Consider the following 20107-nt stretch of genomic DNA (forward strand, 5'->3'; position numbering starts at 1 on the left):
CTTGTTCCTAACATCCAATCTAATACCCTTCCCCAAACTCACAGGTGCCAGCATGATCTCAGAAATGCAGATATTTAATCAGAAATGCTTTGTTTCTGACATGGGACCTTCCAGAAAGCTTATCTTCCATGTGTTTTAAGCTTCTTGCAAAGTGGCAGGAGCTGCTGTAAACTTGCTCTTTTGCAGCACCATGTCCTGGAGGTGATTAGAGCAGCTCAGAAGTCAGATCTCCTTGGATCTCTTGGATGATTTAGCAACACAGTGTGTAAGTTGTGTCACTGCTGGCAGTAGAAAAAACAAATAGTCAAAAAGGGGCAACTAATCCTTTATGCATTTTACCATGTTTTTATCTTGCAGACTGAAGACAGTTTCTAATTTTGAAATACTTTAAAACTCCTTCTAAATTTGCCTTCCTTGGTCCCTGGTCAAATATGAGGTCTGTGGTGACAGGTTGGACTCGATGATCTTTGAGGTCTCTTCCAACCTTAGTGATACTGATACTGATACTGAATATATTATGTTTGTTTATTTTTATTTATCCCCCACCCCATCCACCCACCCCCGCCGTGGTTAAAAGGGAAGTAATTGTGTGAGAAGGAAAGAAGTTTGAGCTAAAAATACATTATTTGCAAAAGAAGAGTATTTTTAGTAATAAGGTCTGTGTGAGCTCCAGTTCGGCTCCTTTCCTAGGAAATCAGTGGCCAAACACGTCAAGTTATTTCAGTGAGACAGAATCAGGTTGTTTCTGCAGATGGGCAATAAATTATTATGGCACTTTGGATGAGATTTTGACACATGCAGCAGCACCTAATTTCAAGAAAAGTTCCATCAAACTGACAGAGAATACACCGGAATTGGTTGCTCCTCAGTTCAACTAAAGGAGGCTGAATTTAGCTCTCTCTGTTTTTAACCATAAACCGTGTAGGCTCTCGCAGGCAGCCTCATTCTTACTTTCCCTTTAAGGTGTAATTTTCTGCATTGCACTGTGTAGTGTTACCTTTATTTCTTCATTGTTCTATAAATAGCATCTGTCTCAGTGAGTTCTGCTCCTTCTGAATATTTCTGTATTATGGTTTATTTACTTCCCATGTCCCCTTCACTCCCATCTTTTAAGATTTTAAAAAGAAAGCTTTCGCCAGCTAAAGGGGAAAAATACCTCTGCCTTCTCTAAGGCATCATTTTCTCATTGCTTCTACTTTTCCTCTTTGTCTGAGAGGAGAAATAGTAAGTGACTGATGAATCAAAGCATCTTCCCTGCAATGATGTGCATACAAGACAACATTTTAAGTTGCTATTGATCTGCAAATAGCTATTCCTGAGCAAACTAGATTTCATCAGTTTCTTTCTAAAAATAAAGCAGGCTTTAAATAGAGTGCAACAAATGAAGTGGTGTCAGACTCAGTTACCTAGCTGAGTTCTTTTTCCCCATCAGTCTGAAACTTCGAAATACTATTTTTGCTTGCTATGGCACTTGGTTGGTTGGTTGGTTTTTGCTTCAGAATAAAATACCTACTTTCTGTTAATGTCTGTTTTTCAGCTTCCATCATGTATTACACCCTCATTAAGCCTTGATTTGTAAATTGTTGTCTTGTGAAGTCTAAAACAGTAATGGAAGGACTGTACCTGAGCGATGCAAAACATAAACTGGATTTTGACTCACGTATGAACAACCAAAACATGTAAGTATACACACGCAATGCAAGGGCAACTAGAATACCAAGATCTGAGCATTTCTGGATGTCTCTGAAGGAATTGTCCAGGTTATAGAAACGTGCATTTTGAAGCAATCACTACAATAAAAACTGCCTTCAAGATCAGTCTTTTTCACCCCCCTCCAGACAGAGACTTTAAAACCTACCTTTGTTTAACTTAGTTTGATGCAAATATAAACAGTGGGTGGGGGTGTGTGTGGAAAATGCGGTTTCAGTTACATCATACTGAGGTCATGATATTAATAGAGTTCCCAGCCAGACCAATTTGTTTTTATTTACAGCTGGAGACATGGAGATCTGATACACCAAAGGAGGACTTCACCTCTCTGTGAAAGCTGAAAGAGCCAGCTTTTCAATGGGGGAGCAGGGTCAGTATAACAGTTAGCTGCAGCCAGCAGGGAAAATGCAGTTCTACTCCCAATTTAAGCCTGTGTGTAAGTGGAATAACGTGCTGTCAACATGTCAGGGAAAAAGATAAGAGAGTTATGTCGTTAGCCTTCCATATACAAAATGTCACTGTTCGTTTTAGGAGAGGTAGCACTGAGGGAGTGTGTATATACAAAAAGGAAACCTGGCACAGATCATGCACCTTGGATTCATTACTTTGGAGTAGCTGTGCACCATTACGTGTGTCACAGATGGTCGCTGGCTCTAGTTAAACAGTAGGTAGATTTGAAAAGGGAATGTGCTGGCCTTCAGAGGTTGTCCTGTGAGAGGTTTCCCCCGCTTTGCCTCAGAGGCGAGGCAAGTCTTGCCCAGCCTGCAGCTCAGCTTTTGAGGGACTTGTAGTGATGTTTAGGTAAACAGCTTTGTGGCTGCTTATTTTATTACTGTCTGATAATAGGCCACTATTGTTTATTGCAGGTGGCTGCCCAGCAGGTGGGAAGTTAAGGAACTGGATGCATGTGTGTTAGGGCAACGGTTTCCCCTTGTTAGGGGAGGTATCCTGTGTGACAGTGTGTGTGTGTGTTTGTGTGTGTGTTGTATGGCAGTTAATACAGCAATTATTGCTTCCAGGAACCTCAACAGCAAAATGCTTCCTGCTCTTTGAGATTGATAGAAACCAATTTTTTTTATTCCTGTTTTGGTGTGTTCATGTGTGTTAGAAAAGAAGCTCTCAGCCTGTATTATTTCCTTGAAATTTATTCTCCATGTTTCAGCACAGGAAAAAAAAAAATCAAACAACAAAACAAAACCACACACAAAACATTTCAGCACTAAAAAGAAATGGTTTCTATTACAAAAAAAAATTAACATTAAATATTCTGTTAATAAAGATTCAATAGGTATTTATTTATATAAATAAACCATAAGACAATGGATTAGGACAAGATAAGCTTTTAGCTTCTGAGAAAAAGAAAGTTTTCAAAATGCTTTTTCTCCCTCTTTTTGCTTGGTATTACTTTATTTAGCCAGTAGAATCCTTTATCTTGAAAAGAATGTTTTTTGTTAATAAGAAGCCATATTTCACTGAAAACGAGCGAGAAAGCTGGCACTCCTGCAAATAACTGCCAATATATGCACTTTGTTTACGTGCTCTTCTGCAAAATAACCTAGCTCCCCTTTTTCTGTCGCTCTGCAGATATTCTTCTCCAAAGTGCTTCATAATGCTGCAACACCGAAGGGGTTTGAGGAGTCCTGACAACGCCAAAAGGAACATAAAAAATGTCCTTAGCATAAAATTTAATTAAGGAATATCCCAAATAAATATACATGAAGCAGGGCTAAAATCTATCATGTTAGACAAGGAGAAGACATCAAAAAGTACATCAGTGGAGCTTATAAACTCCTGAAAGTAGATAGCCTCTCTCTTTTAATTTGGAAGGAACTTGATATGCTTTCCTCTCTACCAAAGGCAAAGGGTAAACAATAGTGTGAGCAGAGAGAGAAGCAGGTAATATGTCAGCTCTTGCAGCATGTACATCACCTAGTGGACATGCTTTGCATACTAAAGGATGGGGATCTATCCTGCTACTGCACATTTTCTGCTGCCTTTCTCCAGCACTAGTCCCACCGCATCTTTCCTCCACACGTGAAGCCGCACAGCACATCCAGTTGCTCAGCAGCCACCTGCCCTGGGCCCTCTGGCCGAGCCCGGGCACAGGAGGCAGCACTTCTGCAACAACAGGACTTTGTGTCCCTTTGCTGCTTTTCTGTGCAGGACTCAAGGCAGGATTTAGCCTGTACTCCAGTGACGCTGGGAGGGATTTTCTGCAGAAAGTATCCACGACGTTAGCACGGATCCTGCAACAGCCTCCACCCCACTGTCACCCTCTGGGCTGCAGGACCAACAAAAGGTTTGTGAACGGACTCCAATGGAAACAAAGTGTGGCCCATGCTAACATGTAAAAGGGAGCTGTGAATTGTTGGAAAAGCATGGGTAAAGGAAGGTTTGTAAGTTAAAGCTATCAAAGATGAGTTTCCCACTCTATATCTGACCATGAATGTTTACTGTGCTGCTCCATCCCCATGCATGCTCATCAATGAGCACTGCAGCAACCACGGGCAGCCCCGACCCACCTGCCAAGGCCTGATCCAGCCCCAGCAGAAGCAAACAGTTAGATTCTCACGAACGGTGAAGCTGAGCCTTTTGGAAATGGAAGATGCTTTAATAGAGAGACATTGCTGGGGGGGAAGAAAAAAAAAAAACCACATCACCAAACCCAAGTATGGACTTCAAGTCTGCACAGTTTGAGTGGAAAAGTGTCTGCGGAGATTGAGGTCTGGGTGGGAATATGTGACAATGTGTAACACTGCGAGCTGCGAGGCAGTGACAATTAGGAGGGACATGCCTGTCTCTATTTTTAAACAGCGATGAGGTGAGCTGATATATACATTCTCTTCCAAGAATTTCAGTGCAGATGACTGCCCATAATATAATTATTCACAGCAAAGTGTAAGCCATGTTTCAGCTCTGAACATTTGATCGGTCTCTGTACAATCAAAATATAGTCAGATTTGGACAGCCTTGCAGGATATTTCTGACTTCCATGTGCAACTATACTTTTACCAGCCTTTCTCTCACACAATGTCACACAGTGATACACAGTGTAAATCCTTCATATGTCAAATCAGACATAGCATCTACAGTCTGCAGAAAAAAATCTGCAGGGTGTAAAGTTACCAAGTATTTGTGAGGTCTGCTGTGAGGCTGCATTTTTTTTCCTCCTTCCTGAAACATGAATTCATCTTTCAAAGATGATGTTTATTTTTCCTTTCTCACTAAAACATATCTGCTTTCTCTGGGGAATAAATAGAGAAAAGAAAAAGGTACGTATAAGAGAAGTTTGCAGTGAGCTAGGCTTCAATCATCAGCTTTGCAATATAATGGTAATACTTGATGGTTACAATCTTTTATTATTTAGGAATCATGTCAATTTATTCTCCTCCTGTGACTAGAAAAGTATAGTTGCCATGAAGCAATCTGTATTTACCACTCTCTGCTATGCTTCACTACCTGGCTAGGCTTTGTCCTTACTGGGAACCAGGGCTGGGGATTCAATAGGTGATTTCTGTATTTTTCTCTTTGGGGAATGAGAAGACAGAAGTCTGCAAACTTTAATCAATCTGTAGGTGGCTATTAAACTGCTAATAGCTCAGACCAGAGTTTCCAGAGTTTCCTAATGAAAACTGACAAAAATAAAACTGATGTTCCTTCCCTATTTTGGAAGATAATACCTAGGAAGTTGATTGATCTTTCAGAGTGAAGGCACACATTGAAGAGGAAGGTCTGAGGGGGTTTTTTTAAGCTGTAAACTGAGATTCAGGGCTTGCTGTTCAGTCCCTGACACTTCAGCAAAACATACATTGGGACCATCAGCAAATCTCTTATTTTTCAGCTCACACATTTGACAGTTGGGATGAAAGTATCACGCCACAAAGATTTTCAAGCTCAACTAAAGTTTCTGGATCTGCCCTAGGCAAAGGAAGCTTTGTAAAATTTGCTAATTTTGCATTATTACCCAATATTTGACAATACTTTAAAAAAGATTCTCCCATCAGTTTTGGCCTGGAAATAGACCTCTGCAAATCAGATACCTTTTAAATCAGAAATAAGCACCAGACTCAGGGCTTCTCACCATTTTTGTAAATTGCAATCACAGCAGATCAAACCACGTCCCAATTTAGGCTCCGTTGAGCTGAATATACTTGGAGGTAAATTTGACCCTGTACTACTTTATGCCAACCAGTTCATTAAAGCTAAAAAAAATATGTAGAAAAGGTAGAATTATCCAGACCATGAAACATATTTTCAAAATCAACCGAATTTTCAAAGCCAGAAACAGAGGAAGATAAATATTGCTGTAACTATCTAGATAAATATATACACATGAATGCTTCTCTCCCATTCTGGAAATGCATATGTGCTTATGATAAACACATGGGGTGCTACTTTGCAATCAATAGGTCTGTTTCTGGGCTTAAATTGAGGCATTTGTAAATTTGCAAGATCAGGCCTATAGCGTGTGCGGGTGCATGTGCACACATATGTGGAGCAACAAAGACTGCAGCTTGATTAGAAGTTCTGTTCTGTGCTCACTCTTTTACTTAACATCTGACATGTGGAAAAAAATGAAGCTAAATGCCCAGCCAGCTCTGATAGTTCCAAGCCATTATCTGCAGCCTGAAAAAAACCCCAAACCAAACCACACCACTTTTTCACTCAATCTATGAAGTTGATATGTATTTTGGGAGGGGGGGAGGGGTGCTCTGATTTTTTTTTTCTGGTGGAGATGCCTTCTTTATATAGTGTCAACATGACAGCAGGAGTTCTGGTTTGCTGTAGGTTGCATGACTGACAATAATGTTCTCTGAAAAACATAGAGGGGAGTAACTGGTGACTCGGAAAATGTATGGATGCCTACCGACATGATTATGTAACGAAACACCAAGTCAAACGGTGGCATGCTTCTATTAATTGTAGATGATAGTAATTAATTTTCACTGCAGTTGCGATCATGTAGCTGCTTTCAGAAGAATCCAGAATCCCCTTCCAGGAAAGTGTGAAATTGCATCTGGATCCTGCAAGCCATGAAAGACTATATGTATATATTTTTTTTAAATAAAGGAAAAAAAAAAAAAGAGGGGAAAAAAAAAAGGCTGCCCTCCTTGATATTGTACTTTAGAAAGGGGGAGGGGGGGAAGCAAAGGGAAAAAAGAAAATTATAATTGTTTTCTCTAAGGCTATTATCTAATGCAAAAGCAAACAGTCTGACTGGAAATCAGCTAACAGAAGGGGATTAGAGAGTAGATCTGAGAGTGGCTTGATTTCTAGCACTGCTGTCTCTTCACACAGTGATGAGACACAGGCAGAGCAGCCAGGAGCTCTCCAGATGGCTAGAGAAAGTGTTTGTCTTGGGTTACTGCAGGGCAGTCTGGACTCTTAAAGCCGGGGAGGCATCATTAGGGAGCAAGTTAGATGTCCACCCAGTAAAAGCCAGCGAAAGAAAGAAAGAGTAGGCAGGCTGCCCGAGAGGGACCGCGCTCGCCTATTGTTAACATATACTTGACCCCCACTAACCCCCTCACGACACAGATGTCTCCTACCTCTATCACCTCCCACTGCTTTAAGCCCTCCCCCCCTGCACCTGGGTAGCGAGGCCGGGCCGGCTGCTGGCAGTATGCTGCCTGCCGCGCGCGCTGCCTGCTAGCGGGGGAGCCGGGCGCAGCGGCGCGGCCTCGTTCGGCTCGGCTCGGCTCGGCTCGGTACAGCACCGGCGCGGCACGGCTTCGCCGGGGGCAGAGCTATGCGCTGGATGCCCGGAGACACGCAGAGACCCCGCCACTGACAGCGGCCGCTCCCTGCGCTCCACAGCACGGTTGTCTTGCGGCGGCAGCAACACGGAGAAGGACCTGGGCATTAACTATCTCGACTTGGAGACTTTGCTTTATTTTTGGTTCTTGTCCTTTCCCCTGGAACCAGTAGTCTCTCTTGAGCTGATCCTCCTTTAAAAAAAAAAAAAAAAAAAAAAAAAAAGCGAGAGAGAGAGAGAGGAGGAGGGGGAAGAGCAGCTGGAGTTTCTCCTCAGCTCGTTTTGACTTTTGTGGACGTGGATCATCTGGACTGGGAAGGGAAGCCGCGCTGCGCTGCTCTCCCCCTTCCCACCCCCTCGCCCCTCCAGCAGCCTGGGCTGCCGGCTCTCCCCCGAGCAGGACGGGAACTTTTATTTGCAGCTCGCAGCCCGTGGCGAATGGTGGGAATCTCCGGTCCATTGCAGTGTGAGTACGGGGCGCGGACAGGGCAGGGCGCGCTGGGGCGGGAGGAGATCGAGTCCCTTTTCCATTCCCCTTCCTTCTCTCCCGTAGGGCTCGCCTGGCTCCGAGCGGCTCCCGTGGCTTTAACCGAGCCCGACGGAGCGGGGCTGCCGGGAGAGGTTAGCTCTGCGTGGAGCTCTTGACCCGCTCTCCCCGCCTCGCAGATTCGCGCCCCGAATATTTCTCGAGAGCCCAGAAACCAAATAACCTGGTGTTGCAGAAAACAACCCTCCCAAGCACGTATTTTTTATACCGTTGGGTTTCTGCCGGATTTAGGACTTGCCTGTTTTTTTCCCTTCTTCCTCCCTCCTCCCTAGATCACAGCTAGCCAACGTGAGTCGGAGTGTGTGAAATATTTCTGGTGGGATTTTCGTTTTGTTTCATCGGATTATGATGTAGCATTGGCAACATCACTTCAGGCTGCTTTGCAAGAAATATTTCAGGCGGTGCACATCGTCTTGAGCTGCACCGCGATCGTGCAAGTACCTTGTTTCCTGAAAAGACTGGGAACGTTAGGAATTATATTTCCAAAACTGCCCTACAGTGTAATTGTGTCAGCTCGCCAAGCTGAGCTGAGTGGTTTGATTCCATAAATTCATCATCGATAAGAGAGATTGGAAGGATGAAAACCACACTCCCGGCCATTCGGACGAGCCGTTGACTTTTGGCTAGTTCAAGTCCTTTTGTTAGTGCCGAAGTTGAGAGATTGGGCTAAAATTTGGTTTAGGTTAGGGATGGACTTGCCACCCTAGCAGGAGCACTGGTGACTCCATGACACGTTAATTTATGGAGGAGTTAATTTATAGAGCTGTTACTGTCCCTTGCTCTCCCAAATATTGATGAGAAACTGAAAGTAACTAAGGACGCAGCTCTCAAACTGCTCTTGCTCCAACCAGGGCTAAAATGTGATTTCCTGCACTTCACTGAGTTGAAGGGAAGGGAGGGCGAAGGTAAGAGGCGCTGGGGCAGCCCCCGCCGCTTGCCCCGAATCGCAGCCAGAGCTCGGCGCCACAGGACCGCCCTGCCCGGCCGCAGCCCGGAGCTCCCCGCCACCGCCGGGGTGGGGAAGGGCCGCCTGGAAGCCCCTTGGGTTTCTTTGGTGGAGTAGCGGCGGGTCTGCGGATCTGCACGCAGCAGGCTCTGCCAGTCACCCCCTGGTACCTCTGCCCTGCCCTGAGTCACAGCAAGGGCAGGAGCTGTCGCGCAGGCTCCTGGCAGTGCCGTCTTTGGAGCCGGCAGCTGCTGCCCGCAGGTCGCTCGGCGCGGCCCAGAGCGGCTCAGCCCGCGGCAGCCAGCCTGCCTTCCTTCCGCAGCTGCTCGCCTTCCCCCTGCCAAGCGCAGCAAGGCTGGACGCGTCTGTCTTGACGCTGTCGGAACGTCTCCAAGGTGCACTTGCACGGTGCGTTGTGCACAGCTGCGGGCTCGCCTTTGCAGGCAGAGCAGGACGCGGTGACGGGCATAGGCATGGCATAGCAGGGGCTGGGCAAAGAGAGGCATGGACCTCTCAAACGCAGGCAGCGGGAGCTGCCGTGCTGTCCGTGGGAACACTGCAAGTGCCAAACGTTTGGCTATAGGCATAGCCCTGACGGACTAGAAGGATGTCTTCTGAGTCTTGGTATGTACAGCCAGGCGTTTCCTCCAGCAAATATTCGTGTGCTTAATGTAACGCTGACCCCTTTAACTTTTAACATCGCTTCCCCTAATTAATCTGTTCAGGCCCCAGACTTAAATGGCTGTCCACAGCTGCTGCAAATTGATTTATCCCCTGATGGTGGTCCGAGTTGCTGACCAAAGCAGGATTTTTTTTTTCCCTCCCCCCTCCTCTTCCCCATTTTTGGTCTACTAATCTGTTTTGACTTACTTCCTACTTACAGTAATGCTTTGCATGCTTTTTGAAGGACTTGGAAAATATTTTCTTTTGACATGTAGCTAGAAACATAATTATTGTATTTGTAAACACAATATGTTAGGGCTAAGGGCGAATATAATTTATTTAATTATGCTCTTGTAGCCTTACATTTCCTTCTCCATTTCTGCATCCTGACAGATGCGATGGAAAGTTTAAATAAGCAACTTTGTTAACGGTAGTTTGAGGCGTGAAAGACATTTTTAGACTTGGATTCTATTGTCCAGGTTTTCTGTTCTGCTTTTCTGTTAACGGTTTAGTGAATTCGGATAGCCGAGAGGATTGAAACTGGTTTCTAGTGGTTATTAAAGCTGATGCTTGACCTTTCCATGAGAAGTCTGAAAACCTCATCCAGTTTGTTCTGGGCTGATTTCCTTAGGAAATCCAGTATGATCAGGGAATTTCCTTCAGCTCTGCTGAATGTTAAAAAAGTTAGTCTATCTTGTTTATACACCCTGGTTTTAACATTAGGTGGTTCTGTGGCTCCTCGTCGGTAGGAAAAAACAGTAAAGATCTGACTATGGCTTATTCGTAATGGTACGAAAATATGTGAAAATATGGAGCTGGCTTTAAAGGCTTTCTTAGGTGTGAGACTAGCTGTAGAGGATTTTAATTAGGAAGTTACACTTTATTTGATAATTGGCAACTTTTCTAACGTCAGTTTTATCCTATCTGGACCCTTAGTATAACTGCCTGCACTTTCAATTTATGAGCCATTTTTCTTTGCTGTCATGGGAAGCTCAACCATGCAGCAGCACAAGAAAACCCCAGACCCCACCAATAACCCAACCCACCCTTAAATCTGTTGATATCTCTGGCAAACTGGAGCCAGGCGGAGGCGTACAGGAGATGATGGCAGGACTTCTTCCTTCGGCCCCGCGTTTGCAGGAGGGTGAGCGGCTGGGTTGAACATGCTGTAGGAGACAAGAACCATTCTGTTTGTAATGGAATGCAGACAGCAGTGTTAGGTCACTGCTTCCTGGCAACTGCTGCACAAGTTGTTTTTCTTCAAAGGCTTTGAGCTTTTAAATAGTTTCCAAAATCTTTTTAAGTAAAACGTTGCCTTCTACCATTTTTGACCACCTTAATGTTAACTCGTTTCGTGCCCAAATAATGGACCAGTAAAACATCACACGGTGTCTCTCATCTGTATACGCTTAACACTCTGTGTGCCTGTGTGCACATGGAGTTTTATACTGGAAGTATTGTTTATAGAATAATGGGGAGAAAAATAGCTCCACCTGGAGTGCTGGCCAGTGGCTAGTCGGTTCAGGACATTCTTCCCTGTCAAATCCTGTTTCTCACTTCTCTGAAATGAACTTCAGACGACAGGCGTTGAATGCGAAGCTCACTTCACTGAGGTACTGTGCAGACTGCAAACTCCTCGTTGACAGACACTTTGGGTGAAACGGGCATCTGCTTTGGGGTTGATGGGAGAAAGGGCTTACGTACAATTGTCATTTTCATCTTTCAAATCCACTTGCCACAGTCCATTACCATTAAATCTTTGGCTAATTGAATAAGGATATTAGTATGTTGCTATTGCCAGAGCTTCAGATACTTTGGATTGGGGGGGCTAGGGAGAAGAGCTTGGTTCTTTGTTCTGTAGAAATTTAAGTTGCATGCAGAGATCATGAAGCCTTATCAGCTGAAATAAAACGTGACTTTTGTGTTGTGAAGGGGTTATTCTCATGGCTTGGCTACAGAAATGTAAAAAGAAAATGATTAATGAATACATTAAGAAAACTTTGATCCCTGTAGTCAGTAGCAGACAGCTCTTTTTTCATGCAGCCCTTAATAGAAATCTACAATATTTATAAAGGTTCAAACTGACACTGATTTTAGCATAAGTAGTGGGAGTGTATTCTTAAAGCATTGGCTTCCAGATTACATTTTCTTCACCTTCTTTCACGTGAAGGACCTATATGAGTTAGTTTCAAAACTGAACTTCTAATGTAAAGAGTCTTGGTTTTCAACATAGATGTTCCTTTGGAAAGAACCGCTTTAAAATCATAGTTGTTGTGTTCTTATTTACTATAAACTTGATTACTATATGGTAGCATAAAGACATCAGGAAATAGTATACTGTGTGGTTTTGTGGATAAAGAAAAATGCTCAGCAGATGTAAAATCAAAGTCCCTTTAAAAGGCTTTTTTGTTTTCCACCAAAGAATTATTTTCATCTGAAAGACATTGACTTCCATCTTCCTTTTTTTTCCCCTTTTTCCTGCCATTGATATGAAAGTTTCTAAATAGCATTTAGAGAACAGTGGACATTTTATTAAAGTAAACATTAGTTCAGTATAATGGAGGTAATTGTAAGTGATAAGAGCAGAGCAGGTTATCTGTGTGTTGTTTAAACAGAAGGAGCTATTTTGCACCATTTCCAGTAGCCATCTGTAGAGGAGAAGGGTTTGCACCTGTCTGTCCACACTAATTATAGATTAGGTCCAAAGAAATGAAATTCGAGTAGGCTTTCTCTTAATGAAATCCATAGTGATTTTATTGTAAATGTGTTTTGTGTACAGACAGTGATGGTCGGGCTGTGAGTAAAATAAATTGCTGTATGGCTGTCATGTACTTGCAGTTGTAAAGCAGGATCCTGCTACATTAACAAAGGTGCTGAATAAAAATGCAGTGCTCCATTTAAGTCCTAGGCTTCAGTGGTGGCTTTAGCTAGGCTTAGTCAAAAAGGTTCACTGTAAGCACAGTCTTTTAGGGGTATGTTTCAGGGTAAACATCTTGGTTACCATCGCTACTTTCATGTCAAGGTGGTCCCTTGGCTGAAATATTATTAGGTAGAAGTGGTTCCTGGTTAAATGTGTACACACGTACGTGCAGGATGTGTCACAAGTAGTTTCTCTGGTTTAACACTGTGTTGGTAAGGGGGGAAAAAAAAAAAAGTGGAAAGAGTGCAAAATGCATTCTGCAGTAAAAGGTCACATGAATTTCTACCACATCTGTTTACAGTAATTATGAACATAATTAACATAAGAATTACAAGTGAAGTAATGACAAGCTGAGCGATGAGGTATTATGCCATAATGGTCATATGTTGGAATTCTCACATTATAGCACACTAGAATTCACATATTCAATGCAAGAAAGAAAATGTTAGATTTTTATCTGTTTTAATGCTTCAAAACTTATCTGCCTGGGGCAGATGGACTTCACGCTTTATAGGAAGGTAACCCATTATTAAGAGAGAGTCAGTTGAAATTAAGATTTCTAGCCTGCAGCTTGGACTTTGAGACAGCTGTGCTTATGGAACGCCACTTCTGTTCCACGTTTATACTCCGATTGTATTTATTTTATTAACACACATTGATTTATTTGAAAATCTTGAGTGTTTTTGCAGCAAACCATTTACATTAGGAAGCATCCTGGATTAGTTTTGCTTTAGAGAATCGTGATACGAGCAGTTAAAACTGCTTGTGGGAATGGCCAACACAGACACAAGACACACATGGTGGTGGCTCTGCGAGATGAGAATCTGATGGATCATAAATTAGTTCACGAAATGATAAGTATCTATTTCAAGGGGGAAAAAACCCCATCTGTAACACAAAATATAAAGAGCAATGTCTCATTTGTACATAGTATTCTGAAGGAGCGTATGCAGCAGAGAGAGCTCTGTGGTGCCTTGCAGGTTGAATGAATTAAAGACACTTTTCTTTAGAAATGCATAGAACATACCATTAAGTTTAGGGGTGGGGGTGGGGGTGGGCTAAGGTTTCAAGTGAGTCGACTAACTTTTGTAATATGACCTGTCTGATTACCTCTAAATATGGTTGTCACACAACTGACAACTGTGAGGAAGTGGAGAGGGAGAAGTGGTTCTTCTTCAGGGTAAAAATACTGGCTGAGGAATGCATAGTAAATTTGACATGTGAAAATCAGTTTGCTTTAATAAAAAAACCCCAAAGCCTTGGTTTTGTGCTTAAAAAAATTCGCCAAATTGCTGTCTTGTTCTAAGGCTAAACATATAGAGTGGTTTCTGAAAAAGAATAATAATAATAACAATAAATTACCTTGTGCTATGTCTCAGTGATACCAAGAGGTTTTCACATTATTGGATTAGTGGAGGATTTGTGACAGACCCCTTTTTATCTGACATTCATTGCGGTGACACGATTTTCACACACACACCCTTCCCCCATCTAGGTTCTGGTTTTCACTTTGTGTTATGTGTCAAATTCCCTTTATTTCTTTTCTTGTGGAAAAAAACTGCTATCTTGGACAAGTGATTTTGGAGGGAATTCTGAGCCAAACAATGCCTGCCTCAGTGCAGCATGCTGTCATTGTCCTCATAGTAGCTTTCCTGGTGCTCCTCTGCAGCTGTGCAATGGGAATGCTTCCTTAACAAATAAATGTTGATTCCTAAGGAGAGACATTTAAAAAACTTTAACAGCTGAGAGCAGAGAGTTCACTTGGCAACCCAGTGCTGGTGTAGCCATTCCGCTGGCTGGCTGTGGTCATGGTAGGCAGGCTGGGCTGCTTTGCTGCCTCCCCTCCCTATACCTCATGATAATCTAGTCTCTGTGATGAATCCCATCAAAACAAACCCTCTGTTTTCTCAAAAGCTGAACTGTTAAGTGTAGGCACCTAGTCTGGCTGATGTTTCAACCTGTAGTGAATGATGCCACTGCATGTAACAGCAGCATGTAGACTCGTCTGCCATTGGCAAGGCTGAGTGGGTCGGATTAGGTCAGGCCTTGGCCTGACCTAGAGCTTGTCCATCTCTTGACCATGCTGGACCAGGAAATTTCTGAGCCAGGAACTTTCTGGGCCAGGAGCCACCGTGTTCTGTGGGGGATGCAGGTATGGTCTGTGGAAGGGGAGGTGCGTTCAGGTGAGGGAACCCTGGAGAGCCAGCGCCGCGTTCCCCTGGGTCTCTGAAAGGGTCTTTGTCCCGGAGACGTTTCGGAGCAACTTTCAGGGCCGGAGCCAGCGGAGACGTCTACCTGTTCAAGGCAGAAGCATAGAGCAGGGCACGCAGGGAGCCGCCGCCTTCTCACCCGGTGGGCGGCGCGGAGGTGGCGCCTCTCCTCATGCCGGGCGCGGCCTCTCCAGGGACCCCGGGCCCCGCCGCGCCGCCCCAGCCCCACTCCTTCACACCCACCGTGCATCCTCCGGCCTCCGTCTGGGCCGCGCTGATACCGTAATCGCCCCGATGCACACCGCCGGCCCGCTCCCCCGGCGCCGGCGGGGCCACGGAGGCGCGATGTGCCGTCCTTGCGCCGCAGATAAGCTGCGAGGCGTGTAAGGCGCACAAAGCCCGGGCCGCGCCGGCGCCTCCCTCCCTGCCTCCGCCGGAAGGTAATCTCCACCCGCGGTTCGGGGAGAGGCAGGCAGGCAGGAGGGGGGACGCTTCTCGCCGCCCCTCGTCGCCCGGCTCCCTAGGCGCTGTACCAGTCGATAGGAGCAGGGAGAAGTGAAGATGTAACCTCTTATCTGCCCCACGTAGCGGGCGGGGGATTTACAGGCAGAGATTAGCTGGCAGGGAGAGGGGATCTGCCTTTTGTTGTGCGTGGGGCGGCGCGGCCTGGGCGCTGCCTGCCCCCGCCCCCGGGCCGCGCCGGGGGGAGCAGGGAGGGGCTCGCCCGCCGGGCTCGCCGTGGGGACGGAGGAGGCGGCCGGAGAACAATAGGTTCCCGAGGGGACCCTGCTTTAAACGCAGTGGCGGGCGGAGGAGAGCGACTTGTCCGGGTGTTCCGCGGGACGGGAGGAAGAGGAGCAGAGGGGGCGGGAGAGCCGAGCGGAGTGGCGGCTGGGGCCAAGGTGAAGCACGGAATTCTTCTGGCTGAGCCGGGCTTGGCGTGGCGGTTCGCCTTCCCACAAGCCAGGCTTTCCCGTCTCGGGTGCTGACAGGAGCGGGCTGTCAGGTCCCGGCGTGCGGGCACCCTCTTGTCAGTGTCGGCGTGGTTTCAGTGGAGGCTCCTGGCTTCCAGCATCCCCGTGGAGGATGGCAGCGGTTTTAGGAAGAATTACCTCCCCCTACCCCCTTTTTCTTTTTTTAATTTATTTTGGTTTGTTTTGGTTATGTGTTTGTGTGTGGGGTTTTGTCTGGTTTGGTTTTTTTTTTTTTTCTTTCTTTTGATGGTGATTTTTTCCCAGTCCTCACCAGCTGAAGACCCTAGGTGACTAGCATGCTAAGCGTGTGCACGCACGCCGCTTCAGCAGAGCGCTTTATCAGCGAGCGTATCTCAAAGCGGCGCTGAGCAACCACCTTTCAAATATATTTAAAAGTTTGAAATATTTATATCGCAGTTTCAGGTTGTCAGGTGTTTGCACAGATGGATATATAGATATGAGCTGGTAACTGAAAGCCTAATTAAAATTTGTTTAAAGCCAGGGGGGCATGTATTCTTGTTGACAGCACCAGATCGATAGGGTAAGACAATAGAGCCCCATTATTTTACTTCCATTGACTGAACATATTGACATTTCAGGTTTGCGATTGCCTCAGTGAGCATGATGAAACACTGAAATTCACGAACCAACTGTCTGGAGTGGCACATGTATTACTGTATGTCATCTCTGCCTTCAGGTTACCTTATCACTGAAGCAGAATGGTAATGGATGGCAGCATAGTACTTCAGAAGGGTTAGGGCTCTATCAGTTAAGAAGCTGACACATAGCGGGCTTCAGGAGTGTCTTTAATTACACCCAGAATTATGTACAAGGGAAGATGGTCCTTGTTACCTGCTGCTGTGCTTCAGAGTTTACGGGCTCAGAAGCTGACAGGATAACAAGGTACTTATGTTTCATATTTTATATACATGATACCGTAAACTTTTGCGGGAGCCCAAGGACCTCTGATTGTGCTGTTTGCATGCTTGTGATGTTTGCCAGTGGCAGCATCTCAGCCTGATCTTGAGCCCAAGTTCTAAAGCACCTGCTAAACCTTCTCTCAGTCTGAAGACTGCAAAGAAAACAAATAACTTTAAATAAATGCATTTTTAATCTCTCCCCCTTCAGCATGCTCCATTGACAATGCTGAGAGATTTCAGTGCAGTGAGACTATAGCAAAGTGGTACATACACACACACACACGTTCTTCCTTAGTATAAGCACCGTAGAAAGAAATATCTCTGCGATATGTGTGTCTATGTATAATTGTATATATGAATTTATATGACTGCATATAAATGTATAAATAAAGAAGACCCCCTGGCTGCAGAATGTACAATGTGTCTTCTTATTTCAAAGGCTTTCAGATCTTCTTTAAATTCTAGCTGACTGTAGAATGAAACTCATCAGGGTTAGGCAGAGATGGAGATTGAAATTAATTTAAGGCAGACAAAGAGCTAATATGAAAGAGCCACTAGTGATTTAACTAATTTTTAAAAGTGAGTGTAATGAAAATATAAAATGTGTTCTGAGTGTGCCATCTACTCAGCAATTGTTGCCATCGAGTGGACTGCTGATGCCCTTTAAGATGGTAAAAAGAAAACTAGTCCTTTATACCATTTTCATGAAAATGGTTAGGTTTCTGTTTGATCAGCAGGTGCTGTTGAGATGAAAGCCATGTGTAAATTTTCAGAAGGCCAAAAGTGTCAATTCAGAAAAGGAAAGTGATAAGAGAAAATGCAATCAGTTTTCCTGTTTTCAATTTGTGCAGGATTTGAAGAGCTGTTTTGTTAAACTGCTACATCTGCTCCAATATGAATATTGAACTACTTCCACTAAAAATAACACCCTATAATTTGGAAGCCATTGCAATCTTTTGTTAATGCAAGTGGGTTATTTAAAAAAAAAAAAAAAAAGGCACAACAAAAACCCCCAAAAAACAACGATTCTGAAAAATCTCCTGCCTGATGTGCAGTTTTGTTTATCGGCACTTTTATCTTCAGCAGATAAAATGGCATTATGCAATTAGGACCATATCTGTTTGGACTGTGAAAGTGGCACAGGGTAGCTGAATGTCACTGTGTTGGTAAATGGATTAAACTTGTACTTCTATTTTATTAATAAAGCATGATTGGAGCTTAAAATGAGGAGTGACTGCTTCCCCATTGCAACAGTACAGCTCTACCTACTAGTGAGGACCTTGTGCAAAGCAGAGGATGTGCAGTGTGACAGAACATTTGGCTCCTTTCATCCCTGTGATACCTGCAGATCTCAAGTTTAGGCTCATCAAGGAGATTTTAGTGAATGGGGCTTTTTGAGTAACTTTTTCTGTGGCAAATGGCAGGATTAAACCAGGCTTGAACATGTATATACAAAAACACTCTGTGCTGTAGGGCTGCTAAATCCGAGTGAGTTTTTATGAACCTGGCAAGCACAGCATTGGTAGAGCATAAACATTCTATCAGAACCATCTCCAGAAAAAATAACAATATTGCTTTTTAATTAAAAAATATCTAGTGAAAAGGGGATGTGTTTGTTCAAATTTTATACATAAGGATGTAAATGAAGAAATGATGATTTGCTGTTGTATCTATAGAGCCTTGTGTACATAAGATGAGTAAACATGCAGGATAAAAGGAGGTTTTACTTACGTATCTCAACAGAGAGAATTGCCTGATTTCAATACCAGAATGGGTCCTGATCTAGTAGTCAGGAACTGAGTTATTTTTTGGCAGGTGTCTGCATGGGAAAGGACCTTGCTGATGCTTCTGTTTGGTTTTGCAATTGGCTTTATAAAGCTTTTGACCCCCCCTAAGGGGGATTTTCCTCCAAAAAGATCTACATATCAGAAATAATTAAAGTTCACTAAAGTGAAATTTAAATGCAGGATGGATTTGGTGTGAGATGCATGCGTTTGGTAGGTTGAGTAGGAGTCTGTGGCACGTCAACTTCCGAGTTTCTGTTTCTAAACATACCCGTATGCGCACGTGCGTGAATTGATGTTGACTGGCAGAGGGATGATTATTTATACAGATTTTATCCGAAAGTCTGCACTCCTGAAACATAACAAAAAGCCTCCCTCCCCAGAAAATTGTTTACATCCTGTGACAGTCACTAGATTCAAATCTTCTAAACATGAACGTTGTTTCCTTTCCTCAAAACCTTCTTTTCCCCAACAAAGCTAACCCTGTTAAACCTCACCTTCTGTGGGACGTATACATAGTTCTAGACATATGTAGGAGAAGTAAATATTACCAAACCCACGGCCGACGGGGGCAAAATGTCTGTAGCCTTAAATAGCTTGTGAGAGCTGCCAACAGCAGGAGCTGTGCTGGGGAGTCCTACCTCGCCTGACCCGGGGATGTGAGAGCCTTGAGGAGCCTCCTGTTAGTGCTTGATGCTTGCATGGCGCTTTCTGATCACAGATACTGCCAAGGAAATGCATTGTGGTAGCATGTTAGTGGAAGTACTGTGATGCTGTCTACCTGGAGAGTTGTTAAACTGAGGGAGTTTCTGCTTTGGCCATGGGCTTTTATTTATTTATTTATTTCTTATTTAATTTAATTTTATTTTGGTGGGGGGGATGGTATTTTGCTGTTCCTATTGAATACCTGCTATATTTAACTCCAGTGGTTGTGAATGGAAATCTGAATATGGAAGGGGATTCTTAACTGTTCCCTCTCATTTTCTGTAACACATTTTGGGATGCCTGGGAAAGAAGGGCATCCAAGATACTGCAAATGTTTCTGAATGCACATGGAGAGTTTAAAAGAAGCTCAGCAACTTGGGTTTGTTTACATGTGGCCTTGGGGCATGTGCAGTATGGCGACCTGCCTTTTTTCCAGTCAGAGTTATTTACTGAAATCAGTTATAGTAAAAGTGCAGTCGATTTGTATAGCACTGCACAGCAATGCTATTCCTGAACGATCCCAGATTGCAACCTGCTGATACAGGATCTCCATGGGATAGTTCGTGATCTTTTCCAGTCATTTCAAGAAGGTGTTTGGTTCATTGCAATGTCTCTGTCCATCAAGACAGGTAGAGGATAGTGCTTGCAATAAAAATAAATACCCAAATTTCATGGAGGATAATAATGGATTCTTTGGGAAATTAGGTTGCAGTCTGGAAAGACAGAAGACTCCACCTAGTGGAGTGGAATTAATCTGCACAGAGTGGCAGATCATAAAATAGATACTATTTATGAAAAGCTGTGTTGGTGCAGTGAGTGAAAAGCAGGAATTTTGGTGAGTGTCTGGGGAAACAGTTGCGTGACCTTTACAAACTGTGCAAGACCGTAGTTACTGCTGTAGCTCTGGGAGGCTTCTGTGTGGCTGCCTTGCTGGATGTTAATGCACAATTTGCATAAGTAGTAGTCATTATCA

General features: G+C 44.1%; 1 protein-coding gene across 4 annotated transcripts in view; it reads left to right on the forward strand.

Moving 5' to 3' along the window:
• The first annotated feature begins 7114 nt into the window (after positions 1–7114).
• The window catches only part of RUNX1T1 (RUNX1 partner transcriptional co-repressor 1), a 118657-nt gene continuing 105664 nt past the window's right edge, over positions 7115–20107 (forward strand). The window contains exon 1 of one of the 4 annotated variants that reach the window (XM_054167189.1): positions 7115–7931. Coding sequence is in view for 1 of the 4 variants with exons in the window: in XM_054167191.1 (XP_054023166.1) it covers positions 7904–7931 (28 nt within the window). In the remaining 3 variants the exon portion in view is untranslated. Of the gene's footprint in view, positions 7932–9441; positions 9583–15068; positions 15192–20107 lie in introns of those variants that run through there. The other 3 variants (XM_054167191.1, XM_054167192.1, XM_054167193.1) reach the window with 3 other exon arrangements.

The sequence above is a fragment of the Dryobates pubescens genome, chromosome 14 (assembly GCF_014839835.1).
Source record: "Dryobates pubescens isolate bDryPub1 chromosome 14, bDryPub1.pri, whole genome shotgun sequence".
Classification (NCBI taxonomy): Eukaryota; Metazoa; Chordata; class Aves; order Piciformes; family Picidae; genus Dryobates; species Dryobates pubescens.